The sequence below is a fragment of the Pongo pygmaeus genome, chromosome 2 (genome assembly GCF_028885625.2).
Source record: "Pongo pygmaeus isolate AG05252 chromosome 2, NHGRI_mPonPyg2-v2.0_pri, whole genome shotgun sequence".
In the NCBI taxonomy this organism is placed as follows: domain Eukaryota; kingdom Metazoa; phylum Chordata; class Mammalia; order Primates; family Hominidae; genus Pongo; species Pongo pygmaeus.
In genome coordinates, this window is record NC_085930.1 from 65,670,748 (window position 1) to 65,695,547 (window position 24,800).

Consider the following 24,800-nt stretch of genomic DNA (forward strand, 5'->3'; position numbering starts at 1 on the left):
ATCTCTGCACAGAAAACTACAAACATTACTTAAATTAATTTAAAAAGACTCAAATAAATGGTATAGGCCATATTCATGGACTCAGCTCAATATTGCAAAAATGCCAATTCTTCCCAAATTGATCTTTAGATTAAATGCAATCCTATTCAAGAATGACAAGCTGGTGAATAGCAAAGATAATCCTGACAAAGACAAATGTTGAAGGGCAAAACTATTTGATAACAAGGCTTATTATAAAGCTACAATAATTCAGGCAACATGGTATGTAGATATAGAATATATAGAACACAATAGAGGTAGAACTCAATAGAACATAATACAGAGTTCAGAAACAGACTGCCAGATTTTGATGACAAAGTTGTCACTGTAATTTCATAAGTAATAAATGGTCTTTTCAGTTAATGGTGCTGGATCAGTTTGATATCTATAATGAAGAATAAATAAATCCCAACTCCTACCTCCCACCAAACACACCAATCAATTCTAGATGATTTGTAGATCTCAATATGAAAGGAAAAGTAATAACACTTTTAGAAGATAACATAGGGAAATAAGTAACAATTTCTTGAACAGTAACAGAAAGCTGTAACAATGAAGGAAAAGATAGACAATTAGGACTTAATTAAGAACTTCTGTTCATCAGCAAAGAAGAAAACAAGAAGCTAAAGAATTGTAAAAGAAGATACAAAGTAGTCCTTCTTGGCAGGCAATATGAATGTCTACACAGAAACCCCCCAAATTTCTAAACAGATAGCTAATAAGAGAATTCAGTGAGGTTCCTGAAGAGAAGATCAACATTAAAAAAAAATCAAGAGCATTCCTATGCACCAATAATATATCAATTAGAAAATAAAAGGATCCCTATCCTAATAATGAAAACTATAAGCTATGTAGGAATAAATCTAAGAAAACCCATGTAAGATAATTGTGTGAAGATAATTTTAAAAGCATCATTAAGCCAGGCATGGTGGCCAGTGCCTGCAGTCTCAACTACTTGGGAGGCTGAAGTGGGAGGATCACTTGAACCCAGGAGTTTGAGTCCAGCCTGGGCAACATAACAAGTCCCCGTCTCTTAAAAAAGGGGGCGGGGTGGGGGGAAGCATCATTGAATAACATAAAAGAAGTCCTAAATAAATTGAGAGATATATTACATTTATGGACCAAAAAACTAAGTATTATGAAAATGGCAATTCTCCCTCAAATTAATATATACATTTAATACAGTTACAATAAAAACTCTAAAATTCTTTTGGAGGGGCTGAGAGCCAAGAATCACAGAGATAATTTTGAAGGTGAACTTGGTGAGGGACTTTCCCAGTCAGATATGACGATGTATTATATAACTATTGTGAGAGAGTACAGTATTTGTGTGAGGAGAGATGACTAGATTAATGGAACAAATCTGAGAAGCCAGAAACAGACCCAAGCAATGATGTATGACAAAAATACCCCCGCAGGTCACTGAGGCAAAAAGAGACTCTTCCAGAAGCTATGTGGAGATCACTGGTGGTCCACATAGGAAGAAATGAAACTGTATTCCCTTTTCACAAGCACAATGATCAATTCCAGGTACATTAGAGCCCTAAATAGTAGCGGCAAATTTCTAGAAGAAAGTATCTTTATGACCTTGCGGTAAGAAAGTCTTCTTCAAACAAAACAAAAAATATATAAACCATAGAGAAAAATATTAATACTTTGAGTACATTAACATTTAAAACTTTTGTGCTTCCTGTTTTCTAGGGACAAAAGGAAATATCCTTAACCAGATAATAGGTATCTACTGTATTTAGTAATAGTTTATAGTTCAGTATGACAAGCATTTCCCAAAAGTTAGAAGGAAAACAAGAATCCTTCCTAATGTAGTTTTCAACATTTTGCTGGAGGTTCCAGCCAATGAAAATTCAAGACAAGGAAAGATTTCAGGTATAAATATTGAAAGAAAAACACAATATTTACAAATTATGTAATTGTCTATCTAGAAAAATCCAAGAAACTCAAGTGAAAAATTATAACAATTTTCTAATTTCCAATCAATTACAAAATTAAATGGAAAAAGTTCTCTTAGCAATAGCACCACCAACAAACCTAAGTAGGAACAAATCATTAAGAAATTAGCAAATCAGTTGGGTGTGGTGGCTCACACCTGTAATCCCAGCACTTTGGAAGGCTGAGGCAGGAGGATCATGAGGTCAGGAATTCGAGACCAGCCTGGACAACATGGGGAAACCCCCGTCTCTACTAAAAATACAAAAATTAGCCGGGCATGGTGGCACATGCCTGTAGTCCCAGCTACTCGGGAGGCTGAGGCAGGAGAATCACTTGAACTTGGGAGGCAGAGACTGCAGTGAGTGGAGATCACACCATTACACTCCAGCCTGGGCAACAGAGCGAGACTCCGTCTTGGTGGGAGGGGGTTGAAATTAGCAAATCTTAGGCCTGGAGCAGTGGCTCACACCTGTAATCCCAGCACTCTGGGAGGCCTAGGTGAGTGGATCATCTGAGGTCAGGAGTTCAAGAACAGCCTGGCTAACATGGTGAAACTCAGTCTCCACTAAAAATACAAAAAGTAGCTGGGCATGGTTGCTGGCGCCTGTAATCCCAGTTACTCAGGAGGCTGAGGCAGGAGAATCGCTTGAACCCAGGAGGCGGAGGTTGCAGTGAACCAAGATTGTGCCATGGCACCTCAGCAACAGAGTGAGACTGTCTCAAAAAAAAAAAAAAAAAAAAAAAAAAAGAAAAAAAGAAAGAAAAAAAAGAAATTAGCCAATCTTATATTAAATAAATCATCAAATGTTATTTAAGGAATGAAAGAAGACCCAAATATATTAATAGTTCATCAGCAAATATTTGTTGAGCACCTATTAAGTCTCAGGCACTGTCCTAGGTTTTGGGGCTATTTATAGTGATAAACAAAACAGACAAAGGTATTCATTGCTGATAAAGAGAGGCAGACAGTAAACAAAATAAATAAGTAATATACAAAGTGTGTTAGATGGAGACAAGTGCTGTGGAGAAAAATAAAGCCAGGAGGGGAAGAGTGAGTGCTGGAATGGATGCAGTTTGAAATAGGTGGTTAGGGAAGGCCTTGTCTAGGAGGACAATGTATGCTACACAATGGGAATTCTTATATTGCAGAGAGGTCAATTCTCCTGGCAGATAAGTATGTAAATTAATGTCTTCTTAATCAAAAGGCTTTTATTAAAGGAACTTGACAATTTAGTCCTAAGCTTTATATGGAAGAGAAAATGTGCATGAGAAAATAATCCACAACTTTGAAAAGGAAGAAAATTTTCCTAACACAATCAAAACATATCCTAAAGTTATAGTAATTAAAACTGTGATACTGCTCTACAAATAGAAAAACGGGCTAATGAGATAAAACAAAAAGCAAACAGAAATGTAGCAGGCCAAATAAGTGGTGAGAAAATATCTAATTTCCTGCTTCTTAAATTCTCTAATTACTTGTTTTCCCACCAATTCCACTGGATTTTCCCAAATAGAGTTTTATCTCTGTTTCAATTCTTATGCATCTAGTAGCTTTCTCTTGCCTAACAGCATTGACTAACCCCTCCGATATCACATTCAATGATAACGGTAATTGTGGTCACCCTTGTCCGATATCTGATTTTAGTTTAGCCTTTAGTGTTCTCACTAAATAAGATACTGGTCTAGGGGCTAAGATATATCTATACATGATATATAAAACATATGTACATAAATTCATGTGAAGGAAATATGGTAATTTTTGTATTGTATTATTTTAAGAAAGTATCAATTGATTCCTATTTTATTCAGTGTTTCTATCAGGAACGGGTTTTTATTTTGTCAGATGCTTAGATCTATTAATATGATGAAATACATCAACAGATTTCCTAATATTGAAGGATTCTTGCATTCTAGAATGAGTCTTGCTTGATCATGTTGTTTGCTTAATATGCTACTGGTCATTTTATTTAAAAATTTTGCATTCATAAAGTAAAATTGGTCTGAAGTTTTTTTGTTGACAAATTATATATTTTTTGTAAATTGTATTTTCCTAGAACATCAAGTCTAAGTGTGGTCCTAGGATCCCCTCTTCCCGAGATCCTAAGGGGTTAAGATTAAATTTATTTTCATAATAATGTTGAGTTGTTACTTCTTTCACTCAGATTCCTTCACAAATATACAGGGGCAGCTGGGCGCGGTAGCTCACACCTGTAATCTCAACACTTTGGGAGATCGAGGCAGGCAGATCGCTTGCACCCAGTAGTTCAAGACGAGCTCAGCCAACATGGTGAAACCCTGTCTCTACTAAAAATACAAAAATTGGCTGGGCATGGTGGCATGTGCCTGTGGTGCCAGCTACTTGGGAGGCTGAGGCATGAGAATCTCTTCAGCCTGGGAGGTGGAGGTTGCAGTGAGCCAAGATGGCACCACTGCACTCCAGCCTGGGCAACAGAGCGAGACTCTCTCAAAAAAGAAAAAAAGACTACAAGGGAGTGATCCTGCGGTATGTGAGACATCACAGCAAATCAAATGCAGAAGCAGGTGAGAATCCAACTGTCTCCTGTTAAGCCAGACATTCAAGAGATCTTCATAAGTAAATAAGCCACTCCTCTCTGCATGTTTTTGTTTAGGAAAATCTAATTATTTTTCATAAAATTGTTATTTATGTCAACATGTAATGAATTTATTATCTAACATGGTAAATACTAGCAGATATAATCCACATACATGAAAGCTCTTTTGAGTCTCCAGTAATGTTCAAGAGCCCAAAAAGCTTGAGAGCCACTATCCTCCCAAATTATTTACTGTATGTAGGTTTTAAAATGTATTTGTACAGAGTCGTGGTTTTTAAAATTGGTTCTCTTTTGATAATGACTTTCCCCTTGACATTTCTTATTTGGTATGTTTGGGCTTTCTGCCTCTTAAAAAACTAAGTTGGCTATTGAATTGTTTATTTTTGTTAACTTTTTCAACAAACAAGTTTTTGATTTACTGTCAGTTTTAAAATTTCATTAATTTCTGCTTTTATCCTTATCAATTTTTTTATTTATCCCATTTATGTTATTTCCCTACTTTTTAGTTGCACATTTAATTCATTTACGTTAGTATTTCTTAACATAGATATTTAATACTATTAATTTCCTTTGAGCAGTGTTTACCCGAGAGTCTGACGTGTCTGTTTTCAATATTGGAATTTTCTAGGAATTCTGCAATATCATTTAGCATTTCTCCTTTGATCCCAGAGATCTTTGATTATATACTTTTAATATAATAAATAACATGGGCTCATTGTTCTTTTTATCCTTCTGTGCCTCTTATGCAATATAAAATTTGAAAAAATAGCATTTGAAGGCATGAAGTTTTACTGTTTATCTGAAGGTACCTTGCAAGCCTCATGCACAGCTCCATGCCAAGTTTGTGATAGGTGGGTTTGGGCTAGATGCCTTCTGAAATTCCTTCCAGTTCTATGATTCCGTTATTCTAAATATACATGCAAATTAGAAAAAAAAATTAATGGTTGTTTCTCTCTTAGGAAAGATTTTACAGCTCTCAGAGGAAACACACGTCTTCACTCCGTGCCTTGCACCTGGACTGACTGCAGGGCAGATTGGAGTGACTTCAGCCAATTGGGTAGAAAACTTCTTAAAGGACGTGAGTTTGGGATACAGCAGAGGTGGCAAAAGTGAGGGAGACTGAATACAGTTCTGGCTGTCAGCAACCACAGCCCCCTGCTTTCAGGGCCATCACCTGGTGTCCCTTCATCTCCCTCGAGGCACATTACATTGTATTCTACTGGGGGCAGAAGTCATACACTGCTGACATCCAGCGAGAGTAACTGTGCAGCAAGGAGCGCAAATGACTCGATTCATACATTGACAACATGAAACCACCTAGACGAGCACCTTGCTGCTGCCCATTAAATACAAACCATCTATATTCGGAACAGCGCTACACTTTCAGCATAATTCAGAGGAAGCAAAGTGGTCTTCTGTTGATGTGTTTGTTTCACGGTTCAGTTTGATCAGCAGGATTCTGTGTTGTGAGGGTCTGTAGAGGTTTTCTCAGGAGTACTCTTCTTTTCTGTGCTTAGCTCTAACATGCCCGCTCCCATCAGGCACCTTTGGTGTTTTACCCACGGGCTGGTACATGTGTATAAAAAACGATTTTAGTTGTTTTGTTTTTTCCTAAGTTGGCTCCAGCAGCCACACCCTTACTCACAATAGACTGTAAAGTCTTATACTTCCTTTCATATTGTATTTAAATACAAACTGTTTTTGAATGAATCACTTTCTTTCATGTAGGGTTGTGCCTTCCTCTCTACCCCTCTATCTCACAGTCCTGGGGTCTTGGGGGCTTGTTGGAAGGCAATAATACCTAACTCAATAATACCTAACCTAGGTTAAGGGGTTCCTTTAGCTCTACCTGTGCTTACACCAACAGGCTCTGGAAAACCACTAGCAGGAATTACGTTTTCCCGTTAGGTTCATCCATGATTATCTGTCCTACAGTACTTTTCCTCAGTTCATTTGGATGTGGAACCTGGCATGAGGAATCTTTCATCCCACATTGCCATTCAAATGCTTATTCACTTCTAAGCTCTCTTTTCTTTCCTTTTAAAAATTTCAACTTTTATTTTAGATACAGGGGGTACATGTCCAGGTTTGTTATGTGGGCATACTGCGTGATACTAAAGTTTGTATGAATCCTATCACTTAGGTAGTGGGCATAGTACCTGATGGGTACTTTTTCAATCCATGCCCCACTTCCTCACTCCCCTGTCTAGTAGCCCACAGTGTTTATTGTTCCCATATTTATGTCCATGTGTGCTCAGTGTTTAGATCCCACTTATAAGTGAGTACATGTGGTATTTGGTTTTCTGTTCCTGTGTTCATTCACCGAGGATAATGGCCTCCAACTTTATCCATGATGCTGCAAAAGACATGATTTCATTCTTTTTTATGGCTGCATAATATTCCATGGTGTATATGCTCCGCATTTTCTTTATCCAATCCACTAATGATGGGCACCTTGACTGGTTCCATGTCTTTGCTATTGCAAATAGCACAGCAATGAACATGCAATAGCATGTGTCTTTTTAGTAGAATGATTTATAGTCCTTTGGGTATATATCCAGTAATGGGATTGCTGGGTTGAATGGTAGTTCTGTTGTAAATTCTCTGGGAATTCTCCAAACTGCTTTCCACAGTGGCTGAACTAATTTACATTCCCACCAACAATGTAAAAGCATTCCCTTTATTCTGCAGCCTCACCAGCATCTGTTATTTCTTGACTCTCTAATAACAGCCATTCTGGCTGGTGTGAGATGGTATCTTACTGTGATTTCTAAACTCCTTTTTTCATGCAAGGAACAATACAAGTATTTTGTGATCCTAGATAATCTCATCTGTTGAAATCTTGGGACTTCATGGTAGAAGAGAGACCTAGAAGGGGTGCTGGTGACTATAAAATGGCAACATATGAAACAAATTCTTTTTTTTGACGGAGTCTCTCTCTGTCGCTCAGGCTGGAGTGCAATGGTGCAATCTCAGCTCACTGCAACCTCCCCCTCCTGGGTTCAAGCAATTCTCCTGCCTCAGCCTCCCGAGTAGCTGGAATTACAGGCACCAACCACCACGCCCTGCTAATTTTTGTATTTTTAGTATAGACAGGGTTTCACCATGTTGGCCAGGCTGGTCTTGAACTTCTGACCTCAGGTGATCCACCCGCCTCAGCCTCCCAAAGTGCTGGGATTACTGACGTGAGCCACTGCACCCAGCCTTGAAACACATCCTTAATATTCTCTACTCTTAGTCTTTGTAACCTTTCATAAGCTTGATCCTGTCACTTAGGGTAAATGTTTTAATTAAAATGATAGCTCAAGCAGCCAGCAGCCCTGAGGCTTGAAGCAATTGTAGGGAATAAAGATACTGCCAAGGAGCCCAATCCCATTTTCCAAGGTGCTCTCTGTGGAACTCCTCCTGCCTGCCTTCACCGGGCTGGAGGCAGTGGGCTCTGATCCAGAGGCTGACACGGAGCCTCTCCTCTCTTTGCTGGGAACTTAGGCATGCATGGCACGTGCTCCTATCTGTTCAGAGTTCCTACCCTGTGCATCCCAGGTGAGCCTGAGCAGTGATTTCTCCATTATGGTAATGGCTATAATGCAACCTTAGCTCAGATTCAGCTAGGCAGGAAGTCCGAAAGGTTCCATTTAAAGACAGCCTGGGTAAAAAATCATCAGAGATGTAGACTGAGTAGGAGCTTTGGAGTAGTCCAGCAATAAATTGTTTGTGAGAGACTCAGCTTCCCATTCAAGGGATGCAAGGATCAGGTGTGGTAGAGGGACCACAAACCCAGTGGTGTGCCTGACCTGTTGCCCCAATTTAACCAGAATAAATTCACTACAACCTGCATTTCATGTTAAGTTTCCATGTAAAAAGATTTATTTTTTTTAAATAGTGTTTAATTACAAAAAATAGACCTGTAATCCCAGCACTTTGGGAGGCTGAGGCGGACAGATCATGAGGTCAAGAGATTGAGACCATCCTGGCCAACATGGTAAAACCCCATCTCTACTAAAAATACAAAAATTAGCTGAGCATGGTGGCGTGTGCCTGTAGACTCAGCTACTCGGGAGGCTGAGACAGGAGAATCACTTGAACCCAGGAGGCAGAGGGTGCAGTGAGCCAAGATCGCCCCACTGCACTCCAGTCTGGCGACAGAGCAAGGGTCCATCTCAAAAAATAAAATAAAATAAGTTTTAAAACTACTGGGCTAAAAATAATATTTATGGTTTATAGATTTCCTGGAATGAATGGATTCCCCTGCCTTGCAAGATTTACTCTCCATATGTCTTGAGAACCCAAAATCTTTAATGGGTCTCCAGGTTCTGAAAGAATTGCTTCAGCAATGACCATTACTTTAGAAAGACGATTTTGGTGTTTGTATTTGTCTCTAGATTCTAATGAAATTAATGACAGCTTAGCACTTTGGAAGCAGAATCTGGCTTTATAGAATACTTTAGTTTTTGCCTTCTGCTCAATCTATTTAGCCCCTAAGAAGTTATAATAAATTATGGTCTTTGACTTCTTTAAAATACATTTTTTTGTTTTTGGTAGAGACAGGGTCTTGCTATGTTGCCCAGGCTGGCCTCAAATTCTGGGCCTCAAGGGATCCTCCTGCTTCAACCTACCAAAGGTGCTGGGACTACAGGTGTGAGCCAGTGCACCCAGGTAGTTCTTTGATTTCTTTAAGTCAGGCAGTATTGGGTTCCAAAAAGCCTGTGCCGTCCCACGCTCATTATGGTAGCAATGGGACCCTAATCCCTTGTACTTTTGTGGTCAGAGAAAGCTTCACAGGTGAAACTTGAGAGTGGGGGCTTAAAAGGTGGGAAATTTGGACAAGCTCTTAGAAGAGAAAGAAAGAACACATCTCTAACCTCATGAGCAGAGGCAAGTAGGCAGGAAAGTACAAGTTACATATGGGAAATAGTGAGTAGATCACTAGTCTGGAGAAGAGAATTGATACAGTAGGCAGCTAAGACCATACATTTGGTTTTGTTTGCAGATGCCTTGACAATAAGCTATAGATTGGCTTTTAGGTTCTAGGCAGCAGGAGCTATTCTGGGTATGCGAGTTAAGAGATGTGCCATGATGAAAGTGTCTTTAGGCTTTATCTGGCCTAACTTTTTGGAAAGAATTGGGGATGCAGATCTGGGAGCAGTAAGAACATCATGAGGATACAGTTAACGGATGTAAACAAAAGCAATATTTGCTTTTGAAAATAACAGCATCAAAGGGTCTGCAGTAATGACTCAGTTTACAAGAAGTTAGAAATGCAGGTTTTGGGATTTTTGGGATTTTGTTTGTTTTAAAATACTCTCATGTCCATTCCTATTACATTTTAGTTACCCCCCTAAAAGTTCAGTAGGTCTTATAAAAAAAAACAAACAAAAAAACAAACAAACAAAAATCACTGCTGGGCTATGCTATCATTCCATAGGCAGATATTCTTCTGTGGCCGCTCTTTATGTAGTTTTATTGTTAAAGGATTTATAGCCACATTTTCAGATATAATCAGGAAAGCCTACTGGTTTCCACATCACTAAACAGTTTTTTGACAGGAAGGCTTATTTTCAAGTAGGGTGCTTGACAGAACCTTATCAATTATTAGACGCAACCTCGTCTTCCAATAATACTGTAAATCAGTTCATAGGCTGTGACTTTTCTGGGAGAAATCAAACTCTAAGGTTTAAAAAGATAGTCTAGGAAGCCCAAGAAGAATGTAACAAACTAATACGAAAGATTTTAAAGTCAAAGAAACACCATTTCCTCTTCCTAGTACAGACTTTACACCTCTTTCCATACTACCCTCATTCACTTGAATGTCTCCTTTAATTTTCAACCATCTTCCTGCAGTGTTGCAACAGCTAGTTTAAAAATTAGTTTTTTGACTCACTCACTCTAGGCAAAACTCCAGGAAGGGCCTATTCTTAATACATTTTTTGTTGATATGTATCAGTCAGCTGCGCTATGAAAACAACTCCAAAATGCCAATTTCTTACAATGTAAACACGTATTTATCGCTCACGTTAAGATGCCAGCAGCTGCAACTGCCTGCAGTTCTGTTGTGCTTGTCTCCATTCTGAGACTCAGTTTAACCATTTTGAGGTCAATGGGAGAACCAAATGAGTTGGCGTTCATGGAGTAAATTCTGTTGGTTTCCATGCCATTGGCCAAAGCAGGTTCTATAACTAAGCCCAGTCTTTGGGACAGAGAGGCAGGTCACTTGGCAATGGGTGGGGAGGTATCATCCACTTATAAGAAAGGAGGACAGTGAGGAATTAGGAACAATAATACAACTACTCGCAATCTTTCCTGTTGATGACATCCTTTCGTTCAACAAGTTTTAAGGCTTATCTACTAATGGTCTATTGACTAAATGTAAAATAAATTTAAAAAAAGAAATAAGAAATCTAGTCTCTCTAGATATAGTTATGCCCTTTGAAACGGCAGTCTTAGGGAAAACGATCCTGTTGGGTATATGCTCAGTAGATCCATTAAATTAGTTTAATGGCCAAAATCCAGTTTCAGAAGCCTAAAAATCAGGCCTAGAATCTTGATAAATCTCTGAGTTACTTCCTCATCTTGAGACCAGCTGTGGACCCATTTCCTCACCTTAGAATGGTAAAGTGGATCCCAACAGAACAAACTTGGAAATGAAACTATGAAATCATTAAACCATTCAAAGGAGAGAAACTGAGGTTTAGAGTTTAGTCATTTGCCAAGGTCACACAGCTAGCAAGTGATAGAACTGGTACTGAAACTAACCCAAAGCCTTTACACTTAACTAGTCCATATGCTGCCTTCCTGGTAAATTGAGGCTAGACTCTAGAGGGCCTTAAATACCAAGTTAAGGAGTTTAGGTTTCACTCCTTAAGCCTGGGGATCCCCTGCAAGATTGTGACCAGGAGAATGATGCGATCAGAGATTTTAAAAGTGTACCTGGCAGAAATAAGCAAGGGAATGAAGCCAGGGAGCCCAGTTAGCAGGCTATCACAATAAGAGGTGTGAATAAAGGCCCCAATCCAGAATAATAGCTATGGGGATAGAATAAAGGAATAGTTCTTAAGAAGAAATAATCTACTGGCCTTGTCTACTAATCTTAAATTGAAATGTACCACTGCTTTGATGTGAAATATGCAAACCAAACTGTCTTTAGAGCCCAAGGGAAACTCCAAAGGTAAATGAGCATCCCAAATTCATTTTAGTCCATTCCCTACAACACTCAGGTCCCAGGGGTGGTTTGAGGTCTTCAGGGTATATACAGGTTAGGATCTGCTGAGCCCCTCTGGGCCTAGTCTTGCAATTTTCTGTCATTACCAGTGAGTTCCAGAGGGGATCCAAGAAGTCTAAACCTGTGTTGTCCCTTCACTAATCCAATAGAGAGCTAATCTCCCTTCCCCAGGACCGAATCTAAAACAAGTAGGGTTAGGCGGTTGCTGAACTTAACCTGATCCACCCAGATGGCTGTAGCTTTCTGCTTTCTGCTGTGAACTGCCTGGAGGAGTTAGCTGAAGGGTGGAGATTCTTATCAGAAGAGATGTATGTGGATATGGAGGTGGCTGAAAATGACCAAGGGGTGGGGTTCCCTGGGGAGCATTCATTTACACATGAGGTGGGGCCAGGTAACAGCTCTCCTCCCCTCTCAGGTTATCTCTGGTGTTCCCTCTTCCCCTTTCTGGAAGGTTATCTCCTCGATAAAGGTAGCAGGTTGGGGAGTAGGGCCCATGAAACAAGAGTCCTGAAAATACAGACCAGTGGGCAAGCACAAGTATGTGTGTCTAACTGTATTAATATCCAAGCAAGATAGAAAGCAAGTTCTCAGAGTAATTGGGTGTTGAATAAGAGGTGGATAAATCAGAGAGAATGACTAGTTGCATTATTTTTCTACATGTTTACAATCAACAGGCTTAAAGTCCAAGGAAACTTGTACCACAGGAGGAGAAGTACCACTCAAGCATGAGCCCACAGTTCAGACACTCAGAAGTCACTTACGATGAGGGATAGCTTCATGGGGCTATTGTGAGAATTCCACAAAATGACAGATGAATCAGTGTTTGTAAACTGAAAGTGCCTTTAAACTGCAAGGTGCTACATAAACTGTAAAATACAAATGTAAGGAATAATGTTATGATTATTTGAGGAGAAAACATTATTCTGAGTGTAGCCTGTAACCTGCAAATTAGACAGTAATAAATTATTTTCCACAAACAAAAGAATTTGCCTGTTGGAATGCAACTTCTCTTTCAAACCTGGTAACCTTGATGGGTCTATACATTTATTTCACAGAGAAACTACTCAAAAAAGGATCTGAGACCCCTTTCTGGGATTAATTTACTTCAGAACTAGTTTGTAAGCCACAGAACATTATCTCATTAACTTATAGTCACATTGCATTTTGGACCATATATATTATCTAGCTTAATCACTAGATTTGACTCCAAAAGAATTAAAATTTTTTATATCAAAATTTACTCCCTAAAGCAACGATTCTTAATCTTTTATGTGTGTTGAGGGCCTGCCAAAATGCACAATACACAGAATAGTATGCATGAGAATACCTGGATTCCAGGTAAAGAATTCGTGATCTTCTAAGAGTTACAGGAATTCAAATAATGTACTACAGATCTGAAGGCAATTATGTTCTGAACATAAGCAGGAGCCTTGCAGGAATAAATAATCTCCCAAAGGAATTGCTTTGAAGGAAACCATACCACCGTAGGAATGATGGTATGGTCTCGGTGTTTAAAAAAGCAACCATTGTGGTCACCTGGGGTTTGTGTTATTTCTGTAGCTGCAGTTTTTACTGTGTGCGCATGTGCATATGTATGTATGTATGTGTTTGCTGTGTGTTTACTGCTATTGGAATGCCTTGGCGCAGCACAGGCCTCCCCAGGTGTCCACCCTCAACTCAGTTTAGCTAATACAACTAAAAGGAGCCATAGCCCTAGGAAAAGACATTGGATGGGCTGAAATTGCCCTAGAGGCTCCCCTGGTTGCAGGAGCAGAACGGCATGTTTGGCATTTGTTTGGCTGCTCCTGGAGGAGTCCTGAGGAAAGGGGGTTTGGGACTTACTCATACAGGTTTTCTATGTGACAGAGAGGGTTTCTTGTGATCTCACATGCTAACCACTGTTAGGAACAGACTCTCTCAGCTTGTTTAATTCTTAAGACAACCTTCTTGGAAAGGTAGCATTGTTCTCATTTTACAGGTGAGAAAATTTGAGACACAGAAAAGTTAAACTACATAATCAATTAGCCAATAACTAGCAGAGCCTGGATTTAAACTCAATTTGATTCCAAAACCCAGGCTCTTTCCACTAGCCAACACTATCTCCTCCCTTTGCCTCCTGGCCTCTGTGAAATGATTCCATGTCTCTCCCTCCCTGGAGGGCCCCCGAATATGAAACCCATTTAATTTATTTCAGGAAAGGCAATGTTCCCAATGGCCCACCAGACACTTAGGGTTGAGACTCATTTGTCTCTATTACTAACTCCCTTTGTGACCTTGGCAAACTCCTTAAGTTGCCTGGGCCTTGATGCAACTAGATGCAACTTCCAGCTGTAAAACTCAGTGACTGAATTCTGCGCACCCAGCCCAGTCCCAGCAGGTGGCGTGCCTCCTGTCCTGTGGGCTGTGCACAGCTCACCTCCAGGGCGCGGTCTTCTCTGAGCACCTGAGCTAGAAGCTTGCCCCACTGCGACAGCATATGCTGCTTGTGGTCCATTTTACACTTGCCTGGCTCATCTTATTCATTCTCCTTCCATATCTTACCTGAACTCATCTGCATTCCTCATATATTTTATTTAACTCCTACCCAGTATTCCAATTTATGAATAAACCATAATATGCTTTAATTCCCCATGAGAGGTGGTTATTTCCATTCTTTGCACAAACAGTTCTGCGACCAATATTCTTTTACTTGGTTTCTTATGTACATGTGCAAGAGACTCTCTGGAGTAAATGTTCAGAAATGGAATTGCTGAGTCATAGGGTTTATGCATGATTGCCAAATTGTTCCCTGAAATGGCAGTACCAACAGGCACCCCCATTAGCAACGTGTAAGACTTCCTTCTGCTTCTCATATCCTCACCAATACCTATCAAGCTTTTTTTTCCAAACTAACATTTTGACTGTATTTGACTTAATGCATTACATTTTCTTCTTTATATTTATACATCTTCCCTACTGGGCTATAAACTTTGTGAGGGCCGAATCCTTGCTTACCTCATTTTTATATTCCTCTCATAAAATTTATAGAGCTAAGTAAAATAAGGGGTTGTGAACAAATCAGTAAAATACAGAATTAATTAATCTTGGCCCAAGAAGATGAGTTCCATGTGGGCAGGGATGAGGCTTTCTATCTTTACTAATCTGGGGTGAAGACATAGGTAGGGAATCCCCATAAACTGCAGAGGTGGTTGCACAGTGGTCAAAGCTGGCCTACAGACAAGGCTTCAAGATCTGTAGAAGACCGCAACCAACCTTTCAGAGATCTTAGCTGTAGATAATTTTTATCACAGTATTCATTGAATATTTATTGATGGTTGTGAATAGCCAATTTCCCAGTCTCTGGGGCTTTTTTAAGTAGCAAGGCTGTTTCTGAATGGAACTTCCCCACCCCCAGCCCCACCCCATTACTAAGGGCTGGAGAGAATCCATATGTCCTTCAGACCAGGGTGCTGCCTGACCTATGGTAAATGCCTCTCCTTTTTGTCACCGCAGCATTTCCAGGCTGACTCATTTTCTAAATAAACCAGTTGTGGTTTTTGGTCTGACATCACATGTGGAAGAATGAGTAATTTTTTAAGAACCAGAATTATATTCTATCAGAATAAGAAACATTGTGTATGTTACTCATGGTTTTAGGACAAGGGGTCAACACTAGTCACAGATTTCCTAACTTTCTCCCAGTCCTTCTTTCCCTGGGGCCAGGGGATGGAGAGAGAATGTAAAGAAAAGAGGTGGATATGCTGTAAATTTTTGTGTGCACCTCTTATCACACTAAGTAAAATTTAATACAATTGTCTTGTTGACTCTGCTAAATAAAAGTAATATGGCAAAGTAGCTCAGGCCATGAGTTCTGCTGCTGCACTGCTTAGGTTCAAATCCCAGCTCTACCACTTGCCCAGGTGAGTGACCCTGAGTGAGTTATTGACCTTGATGTGCCTCCACTTCTCATTTATAAAATAATAACAGCACCCACCATATAGGCTTATTATAAGGAATACATAAGTTGATGAGTATTAAGTATTTAGAATAGTGCCTGACTATGGAAGTGTCAGCAAATATTCCTATGAATCCATCACAATGTGTTTATCATAAGTGCTCAAGAAATGTTTTGACTAAATGAATGACTTCTCTTAAAACATATTTGGAATCAGGGATAGAAGCAATGGCTAGTGGCAGACTCTTGGTTTGTGAAGGGGGTCAGAGTATGCCACCTCAAAATATGCCACTTTGGCATATTGTTTATGTTGAGCTGAAGGCAACAGAACAACAGATGCAGGAAAGGTTTTCCGACTTCCCCCTTCCTGTCTGAAGCAGGACTAAAACTTCTTGTGGGAAGGGTGCCTCTCCCCCAGAAGGAAGAAGGGAACAAACATTCTTATCACCAGAGACAGGGAGTTGACATTGAGATGAATCTCTACAGACAAAACCTTACTAAAACTTCTAACCCTTCTCTCCCATTAGTTTCTCCCATATATTTCCTACTTTCCCACAATTTACTGGCTGACTAGCCCAGACCCCTTTGTTTTGTCATATCTTCACAATTTATCATTCTTTGTTTAAAATGGTATACAAGTTTTGGGCTTAACAGCTTGGGTCTTCATTTTCCTTATGAAGATTCCCACGTACGCATAAAAATATTAAATAAAATGTGTATACCTTTGTCCTGTTCATCTGTATTATGTATGCTTAATTTTCAGGCCCAGCCACAGAACATTAAGAGGACATCTGCCTCCCTTACAGCTGGAAACAGAAGGAACTTTAAAGGTCAATTGCCTTGTGCCCAGGTACCCCACGCATTGGTTTTGTTGGTTTGTTCCTTAGTTATGTGTGTTGTGGGAGGAGGGCTCTCACTCCCCAGGTGTCACTCAATGGGAGGTTATACCTCCTGTTTTCTAGTGTAAGAAGAGGGTACGGTGCTCAATCCTTGAACTGTGAAAACAGAGAATGAGTAAGAAAGGAGACCCTGGTTATCGGAGAAATTCATTCACTGACCTTGCAGCATCTACTGCCCATGAAGAGAAGTTAAGATAGTGGCATTTGGAGGAGTGTTATCTTGTTGAGTTAGTAGGATGAGTGTCATATGTAGGAAATTATCTAGATACTTATTAACATTTAGATATTAACATTTTAATATATGGATTTTTTATTGGTGCAGATGTAGTGTTTATCTTCACAGCATCCGTGGTCTTTGGGAAAATATACTTGAGTATCAGGGAGTCATGAAGCAGCCAGAGTGAAATTTCTCAGAACCCACCCTCAATTGCAGGCCTCTTTAGGATGCCTTCGTTGGGATCTGTGGGAGCCTGGTTGTCAGAGCAGGTTGGTCTAGCCTCACTGGCACCACCATGTGGGCCTCAGCTGAGGAGCCTGATGATAGACCAGGCAAGTGAGTCTAAATTGACTCCTCCGGGAGCAAGGGTTCTGTGCTTATTTGAAAGGTTACAAAGTCCATAATATAGGTAGAAACGCTGAGTTGCTGAAGGAAGGCTAGGTGTCTTGGAGGAGACAGATTCACTGGGGAGGTGTGAGGAGGCCCAGAAGTGGTATGTAAAGGACAGACACATTCTCAAACACTTGCAAACACATGTACACCTGCAGTCACACACACAAACTGACACAAACAGCTTCACACACCTGGATTTTTCACTCCCTACACTCAAGCACACACACACACACCTCATGGACACTCTCTCAGCCTAAAGGGTGGCCAAGGGGTCAAGACCTCATGGCTGAATCAAATGTTGGTGAATGCTGCTGCTTTTATTACACCAAAGGTCTTAACGTTTATTAGGAGATGAACACAAAGCTTGGCATACTGCTGTCATAGTGGCATGCATTCTCCTCTATAGTGCAGCTCTGGAGTTCAAGGTTACTGCAGATTGCACATAAGAACCACTCTTCAGAGGGGAGAAAAGGGGAAACTGCAGATCCTTGTTCTCCCGAATATCAGCAGACTCAAGGTGCTTCACCACCACAGCAGCCTAAGATCTTGTAAGTTGGGTGGGTGTGCTTTAAACAGTAACGTAGGTATGAAATGGGATCCAGGTTGGGGAAAGTTCCTAAAACTTAGGACCAAGAGTACTTTTGGGGAAGTATATACTTCCCAAACAGGTATCACTGAATGGGGGCGGGGCATGCTTAGCACTGCAACTGAGCTAGGTTAAGCTGCCAGGAGTCCACGATTAATCCTGGTTTCACAGGGAAGAATAAGACATGATGGCACTATCACAATAAGGCCACTAAACTCACAGCAACGATGACTTCAGAACGAAGCTCTCATGACTACAGGGAAGCAGCTCTTTCCTCTCTGATGCCAGGTACCCCTTGCTGGGTAGGCACCTGCCCTGAGACTGTCAAATGGTCCTTTCTGGGCTGCACAACATCACTTAGTACAACAGAGCAGAGGAAGCGACCACACACATCAAGGTCATGGGACATCACCACCAAGCTGGCTGACTGTTGTTGGTGAATGTCTTAGATGCCTTTCCCGGTTGGGCCGGGTGCCCCGTGTGTCTGAAGAGCTAATCTGAAAAGAGGCTGGCAAAGGACTTCCTCAAGCTCCGGATGGTCTCCGCTTTGGCTTCATCCTCACTGGCTGAAGACCGGAAGAAGGAGGATTCAGAGAAGCTGAAGGCATTTGTCAGGGACTGCGACTTGCTTGAAGATAAAAACCAGAGAGAATGTGAGAGGGTGGTGTTCCCAGCAAGGCAGGGAAGGACGGTGACGTGAGGATACACAGCTAGAACCCCACTCCCTCCCCGGGGAAACCAAGGTGATGGAGGATAAAGCCAGAAGTGGCCATGCTACCAAGACCCTGGGAGACCCCTACGCTACTTCCTCAACTTTGGTGCTACTAGAATAGAAAGGGTGGGGACAGTGTGGGAACAAGGGAGAAGGGAAAAAATAAAGAAGGGAAAGAGGAGGAAGAGGTGACTCAAAGGCCGCTTCTTTAATTTAATCTAAAATGCCCAAGGGCTAAATTTCAGAGATCCCACCTTGCTAAGAACTAACCTAGGAATCTCACATTACTTTTCTCATGAAAAGAAGTCACAATGGGCCTGTGACACTGGCACTGTCTTCTCTATCAACTGTCAACTGGTGGAGCCAGATCAGAAGACCTGGGCCAAAGTCTCGTTCTGGCACTCACTCCCTCCCAACTGGAGGCAAGCCACGTGCCTCTCTTTGGGTTCTCTTCTGTCAAGTTTGGTAAAATGAAGATCTCTAGGCACTTTTGGCTCTTTCTATTCTGATCTCTTCACTGATTCCAAAATAATATATTGGCTTGGCCCAAAACTCTAATGCTTCAATTTCCCTGTTCTCTTTTTTATTGATTGATTGATTGATTGATTGATTTTTGAGACAGAATCTCTGTCTCAAAGGCTGGAGTGCAGTGGTGCGATCTCGGCTCACTGCAACCTCCGCCTCCCAGGTTCAAGCGATTCTAGTGCCTCAGCCTCCCAAGTAGCTGGGACTACAGACAATCACCACCATGCCCAGCTAATTTTTGTATTTTTAGTAGAGACAGGGTTTCACTTGGCCAGGCTGGTCTTGAACTCCTGACCTCGTGATCCATCTGCCTCTGCCTCCCAAAGTGCTGGGATTACAGGCGTGAGCCACCGCACCCGGCAATTTCTCTGTTCTTAAAATGGATGTAGTAACCACCCTTGTAACCCTCTCCTCAGAGGAGTGCTAATATGAGGTCTATGGGGTTCAGGGTGTCCAGTGGCAAAAGAGATATATATCAGGCCTTTACAAGTTTCTTAGGGAGCTTTCTAACGAGAAAATCCAAACTACACACATTTTAGGGGCCTATTTTCCCCTTGAGAGACTAGTGGTTCACAGAGAAAAACCATGAAGCACAAGGCCATGGGGATGCCCAGCCTGCACTCCAGGACAGGACATGAGGTCTGGCTTCTCCAGCGGCCCAGCTTTTCTCCTTGACTCCCACTCATTCCTGCTGCTTTCTGGCTCCAGAACTCTTCTCCTGGCGTCTTGGGACTCTCAGCCCTCCCTTAAGTGCTGGGTGCAGCTCAGGAGAAACTCCCTTCTACAGAACTGTGAGCAGTCTCCACCTGCAGCGACTGTGAACAGACACCCTGCCTTTCATTATGGCTGGGAATGAGACCCAACACGCTGGCCTCTGGGAGTGGGGGCACTCCTCAGCCCGCACAGGCAGAGTACTGGGGATGAGCCTCCAGCTTGTCATCAGAGACTGGCTCTATTCAACAGCTTCAACCCAGAGGCAGTGACAATCCAAGGATCTGCCCTCACAAGGGGGCTAGAGTTGGCTAGTGAGAAGGCAGGAGGGATTTAAAAAAAGTCAGCAGGCAGGAAACAGCTGGGCTGAAGAGACATTATGTGGCAGGCAAGAGGCAAGAGGTGCCACTGGCCAGAGCTGGGGAGCAAGAGTGGGTGATGCCCCTCCCATCACACGGGACTGGAAGACCCAGAGAAAGTGACCATCTGGACACCTGAGCCCCATAACCTTGGCTCTGCCACTAATTAGAGGAGTAGCTTGGCTTTGAGAAAAAAAAATTTTCTTTGAGCAAAGTTTTCTCATCTGCAATGACTACATGATCTCCTAGTGGCTCATTTAAACTCCAGAATTCTCCAGCCCCCTCTTCTCCCTCCCTGAAGAGTCATTTGTTGTCCGTCACCTCACTCTGAGAAGCAGGGGTGTATCACTACCATCCCCTTACCATCCCCCTAAGGCTACGGCTGTCTGTGCTGAAGGTGGTGACAGAAGTCTGCTGGGGACACTGCACAAGCAATCAGAGGCCTCTGTGGGAGAGAGGGCAGAACTGACCATCGTCCACATCCAGGTGCTGTCCCTCCCAAAGACAGCTCTGCTGCTTGCAGGGGTCTGTGCAGCGGGGCAGTGTGGAGGGGCTTCTAGGGTGACTGCTGGGTGTGGGGGAATCCAAGAGGATGGAGGTCCTCAGCGTCTCTGCCTGGGAACTCCTCTGCTGCCCACACCAGAAACTGACCTCCTTTGGACAGAGCTGAAGGTAAAATGTTGAAATGGATTTAACTACTTCCCTCTTTTCATTCTGGGCAGCCTTACTGATTGCATACTCTGAACTGTGAGTCAGAGGCAGAAAGATTAAAAAAAATTTTTTTACAAAGAAAGAAACACACATAAAGAAAAGGAATGGAAAAAAGAGTGGGAGACAGGGTTTAAAATAAACAAACCAAAACCTTAAGCTAGTACAAGACTAGAGAAGGGACAGTGACTCTGCCATAGTGCCACTTCCCAGGAAGAAAGGGAATGGGGTTGAATTTCTAGCTAAACTTTAGACTTTCACTTCCCTCTTTCCTTCCTTCTCCAGTGAACCCTAACCATTCCTCTAACCAAACACACACACACACACACAAAAACCAAGAAAAAAACAAAAAACAGAAAACAAACAAAAAAATCCCATCACAAAATATCTGTAGGAGGAGACCTGATTGAAGGTGATTTCTAGCAGCTCTGGAGCCCAAGGCCCACAAGGAGGGTGGGAGGAGGGGAGGGAGGAGCTGCTGAGTTGTCTCTTACTTGAGCTGTGGGTGAGGCTGGGGCTTCTGTGGTGGAGCAGCCAGGGGTGGCTGGGCCTCTGCCAGGGAGCTGCTGCTGGAGGGTGCATCTCCGTGGGTGGTGGGGCCGCCCGGCCGCTGAGGAGCCGAGGAGGAGGAAGAGGAGGAGGAAGAGGAGGAAGGTGGCAGTGATGGTCCAGGGGGGAGCCGGCGTGGAGGCAGCACCTTGCCTGGGGGCTGCATTCCTTGGGGTTGCCCAGGGCCCCCTAGGTTCAGTACAAGAAAAACTTCATAATTTAACCATATAAAAATGTTTCCTTATTAGAATCTATGCCTCAAAGGGTGTGGTTAGTTAATTACCAAAAGGATAAGCTCTACTCCAAGAAGCTGGAGTCTCTGAAGGGCCCTAAAGGGGGTCCTTGGTTAGCTATCCTTGTACATAGCCACTAAGTGCTTCTCCTCAGAAACGCAGCGACTCAGCCACAGCAGCAGTCAGCAGGACAAGGAGGAACCATGGACGAGCAGCCCCGTCAGAGGCGCACTCTCTCACAGAGGGCCCTAGAATGCGGGGTCCCTCACCCCTCCTCCCTAGAGGTGTCTCAGGCACAGACCACCCTGCTCCAGGGTTTACTGGGAAGTCTCAAGTTCCACATGGCAGATGCAGGAGAGGGTGGTGGAGAGAGCACTGGATCTCAGACTACCAGTGACTCCCTGAGCAAGTCACCAAACTTCCCTGGGCCTTGGTTTTCCTAAACATAAAACTTTAAAAAGTGTAAGCCCTGGTCTTAGTTGTCTTTTAAGGGGTAGTGTTTCAAAGATAATAGGGTCGAGCAAGTTCTTCAAAAAGTATTCCGTACATTATGATCACCTCGATGGTCACTGACATATGTTGTTTTATGGAGCTGCCCTTGGTCCTGCTCCAAGCCTGCATGGGTCTGATTGCCAGGCCCACCATGCCCCACAAGGGCTTCATTTTAGCATTAACCCATGCCCACAACCAGGAGAAATCCATTCTTCCCAGGCACTGTTTTGCCTCTCAGTAATATCCTCAAGGGGTTCTAGCAGGATGAACCTCTCAGGCATGTGTGGTAGAATTCTCCAGACATCCAAACCCCACTCTCCCCTGGGGATGTTGTGGGTGCCATTTGGCAAATAAAAGCCCCCCTAAAAAGGAAGAGCACACCCTCCTCCCAGCATGAAACACAAAACCATCTGGTGGCCTGGAGAGGAAAAAGGTCCTCCTTCCTCTGGGAGTTGACAGGCATTAAGGTGGTACCAGATTGCCTAGAGTTTGCTGAGGAGGGTCCCAGCACTTAGAAATCAAAAGCCATCCCCATTAGCACCTACTGACTAGTGGAAATGATGCACGACTGCCCTGGGAGGTCCAGTCTCTCAGCCTCAATCCCACAGTCCACATCCATGGGCCTGCTGGAGGGAGTGGACTTACAGAACCTCAGCACCAGCTAGTTGTATTATCACTTAGTTTTTAAGAAACACCAGAACATCTGCGCCCTCTGGAGAGGCAGAACTGTATGTCTATGCCACTGTGCACCCATGACTATCCACTCAGTTCCCCACTACAGGGCACAGAATACCCTTTATCTTCTAACCAAATAATACCAGAGTTAGTTACAGAGAAATAAACACATACATAAATCAATGGAATTCTGCAGGTTTAAGAAGCTCCAAATTCAAATCAAATAACTAGTGAAGATGATAGATTAGCAGATTATTTCACATTAACCAGGTTTTGCCATTTCCAAAGTTTGGCATCATTTGCATTAGCATTTTCCTATAAGGTAATACAGGTTAATAGCTCAGTCTCTTGCGCCAGAAACCTGAGTGCTTTCCCATTTGCGCAGATACTTGGATAGCCAGAAACTTTACAACTTAACACTGAAGACAGATATAACTTTTCCTTTATTGCACATTAAGCTGTACAAGAGTCACAAAAGAGAGGTACTTCAATCACACTTCCAGCATTGGCTGAGGTTCTCCCAGTTGGATCAGTACAAAAAAAGGGGACAACATCAGGAAAGAAATAGGTACAAAACACCTGAATGGCAATCCTATACTGTGACACAGATGTACCCCAGGCCACAGAGTTGTCTCTAAGCATGCTGCCTGAGGGCACATAACAGTCAGGTTATGCTATCTGCTTGCATTTGGCAGTGGGAGCCCTAACCAATTTCTGCCCCACCTGAAAGACCTTGACTGACACCACCCTGTAGCCTGACTGAATTCAAATGGCAACTTTGCAGTTGTGGCTCACAAATGACACATGAAAAGCACCGGATATACACACTGATAACATGCAGAGAAGCAATACCACCATCAGCTCATCGCTTGGACAAAAATATAAGATAAAATAAAATAATGTATTCCTCCATTCTGGGAAATGTTACTTTATTCTTTTCTATCATTTCATCAGATTGGGAGGTATTTAAGGACCTGATTCTTATGCAACCCATCTGGAAGTGCAAATATGCATATATGTATATATTTACAACAGATCAACTACCATCATCAGCTGAGGGAGGGATTACAGATGACAACATTCACACTCAATGCATTTCTCTGTGGCCTCAGAATTTACCAGCAATCAAAGGAGAAACCAAGGCACAAGCCCCTGGACATGTAACTCTTGTTACATACCACCAACACTAGTTCCTTCTCAGATCTGGGAGTTCAGAACGGTGACATGACAGTATAGAGGTGGAAGGGAATGTAAAAGTAGAGCCAGCAGCATTTCTTCTCAAAGGCAAGCTGCTGGCATGAACTTCCACGGACCATGGTGTTAGAGGCGGCTGCTTGGTGCCCGTTCCCAGCCTGGCCGGGAGATGGCAAGATGAGGCACTGAAGCTGAGGCCTGGTTTAATGAACTGCCTCAGCATCTGCTCAGGTGCTGCTTTTCAGAGGGAAGAGAACAAACTGGTGAGGGTTCCTCAAGAGCCACCACTGTGGAACCTCTGTCCAAAACACGCACAAGCTAAATCTGAGACAGTTCCTCCCAGGAAAGAGAAAGCTCCTCAATCTCTGGACCCTGGAGGGCTGTGGTAAACAGCTGAGAACTGAAGCAGGAGTCAACCTCAGGGTTCTGTAGGCAGTGTACCCACTCAAGTGACATGGGACATTTTTGATTTGGTCTCCCATTATAATGCCTCAGGAGAGGCCAAGAGCAGAATGGACAAATCCCTGACAGACCTTCAGCAGCTCCCTGCATTCTATGTCCAACATTGCCAAGGAATTATCTCTGTACACAGGTCAAGCTTTGGGAACAGAAAGCAGCCTCAGGTCCACACAAGCGCACACATGGCTGATCCAGAAACAGCAACAATGAAGAAACAACTGAGATCAACACACACAAAATACTCACAGGTTCACTTTGATATTGCACATCAGCGGCCCCATTTTTTAAAAATCTCATAGCTAATTAGTTAATAATAAAATAAAGAGTACACTGGGATGTAAAATACAGAACACATTCCTGGAAATAGCTTGTTCTC

At 42.4% G+C, this 24,800-nt stretch overlaps 1 protein-coding gene across 1 annotated transcript in view; it reads right to left on the reverse strand.

The window, feature by feature from the left end:
* Positions 1–17,213: 17,213 nt before the first annotated feature.
* Positions 17,214–24,800, reverse strand: part of SYN2 (synapsin II) — a 188,650-nt gene continuing 181,063 nt past the window's right edge. Inside the window, exons 12-13 of the mRNA XM_054480371.2 lie at positions 21,317–21,560; positions 17,214–18,435 (exon numbers count right to left, since the gene is read on the reverse strand). Of these exons, the coding sequence (XP_054336346.1) occupies positions 18,300–18,435; positions 21,317–21,560 (380 nt within the window). The 3' untranslated portion in view covers positions 17,214–18,299. The remainder of the gene's footprint in view (positions 18,436–21,316; positions 21,561–24,800) is intronic.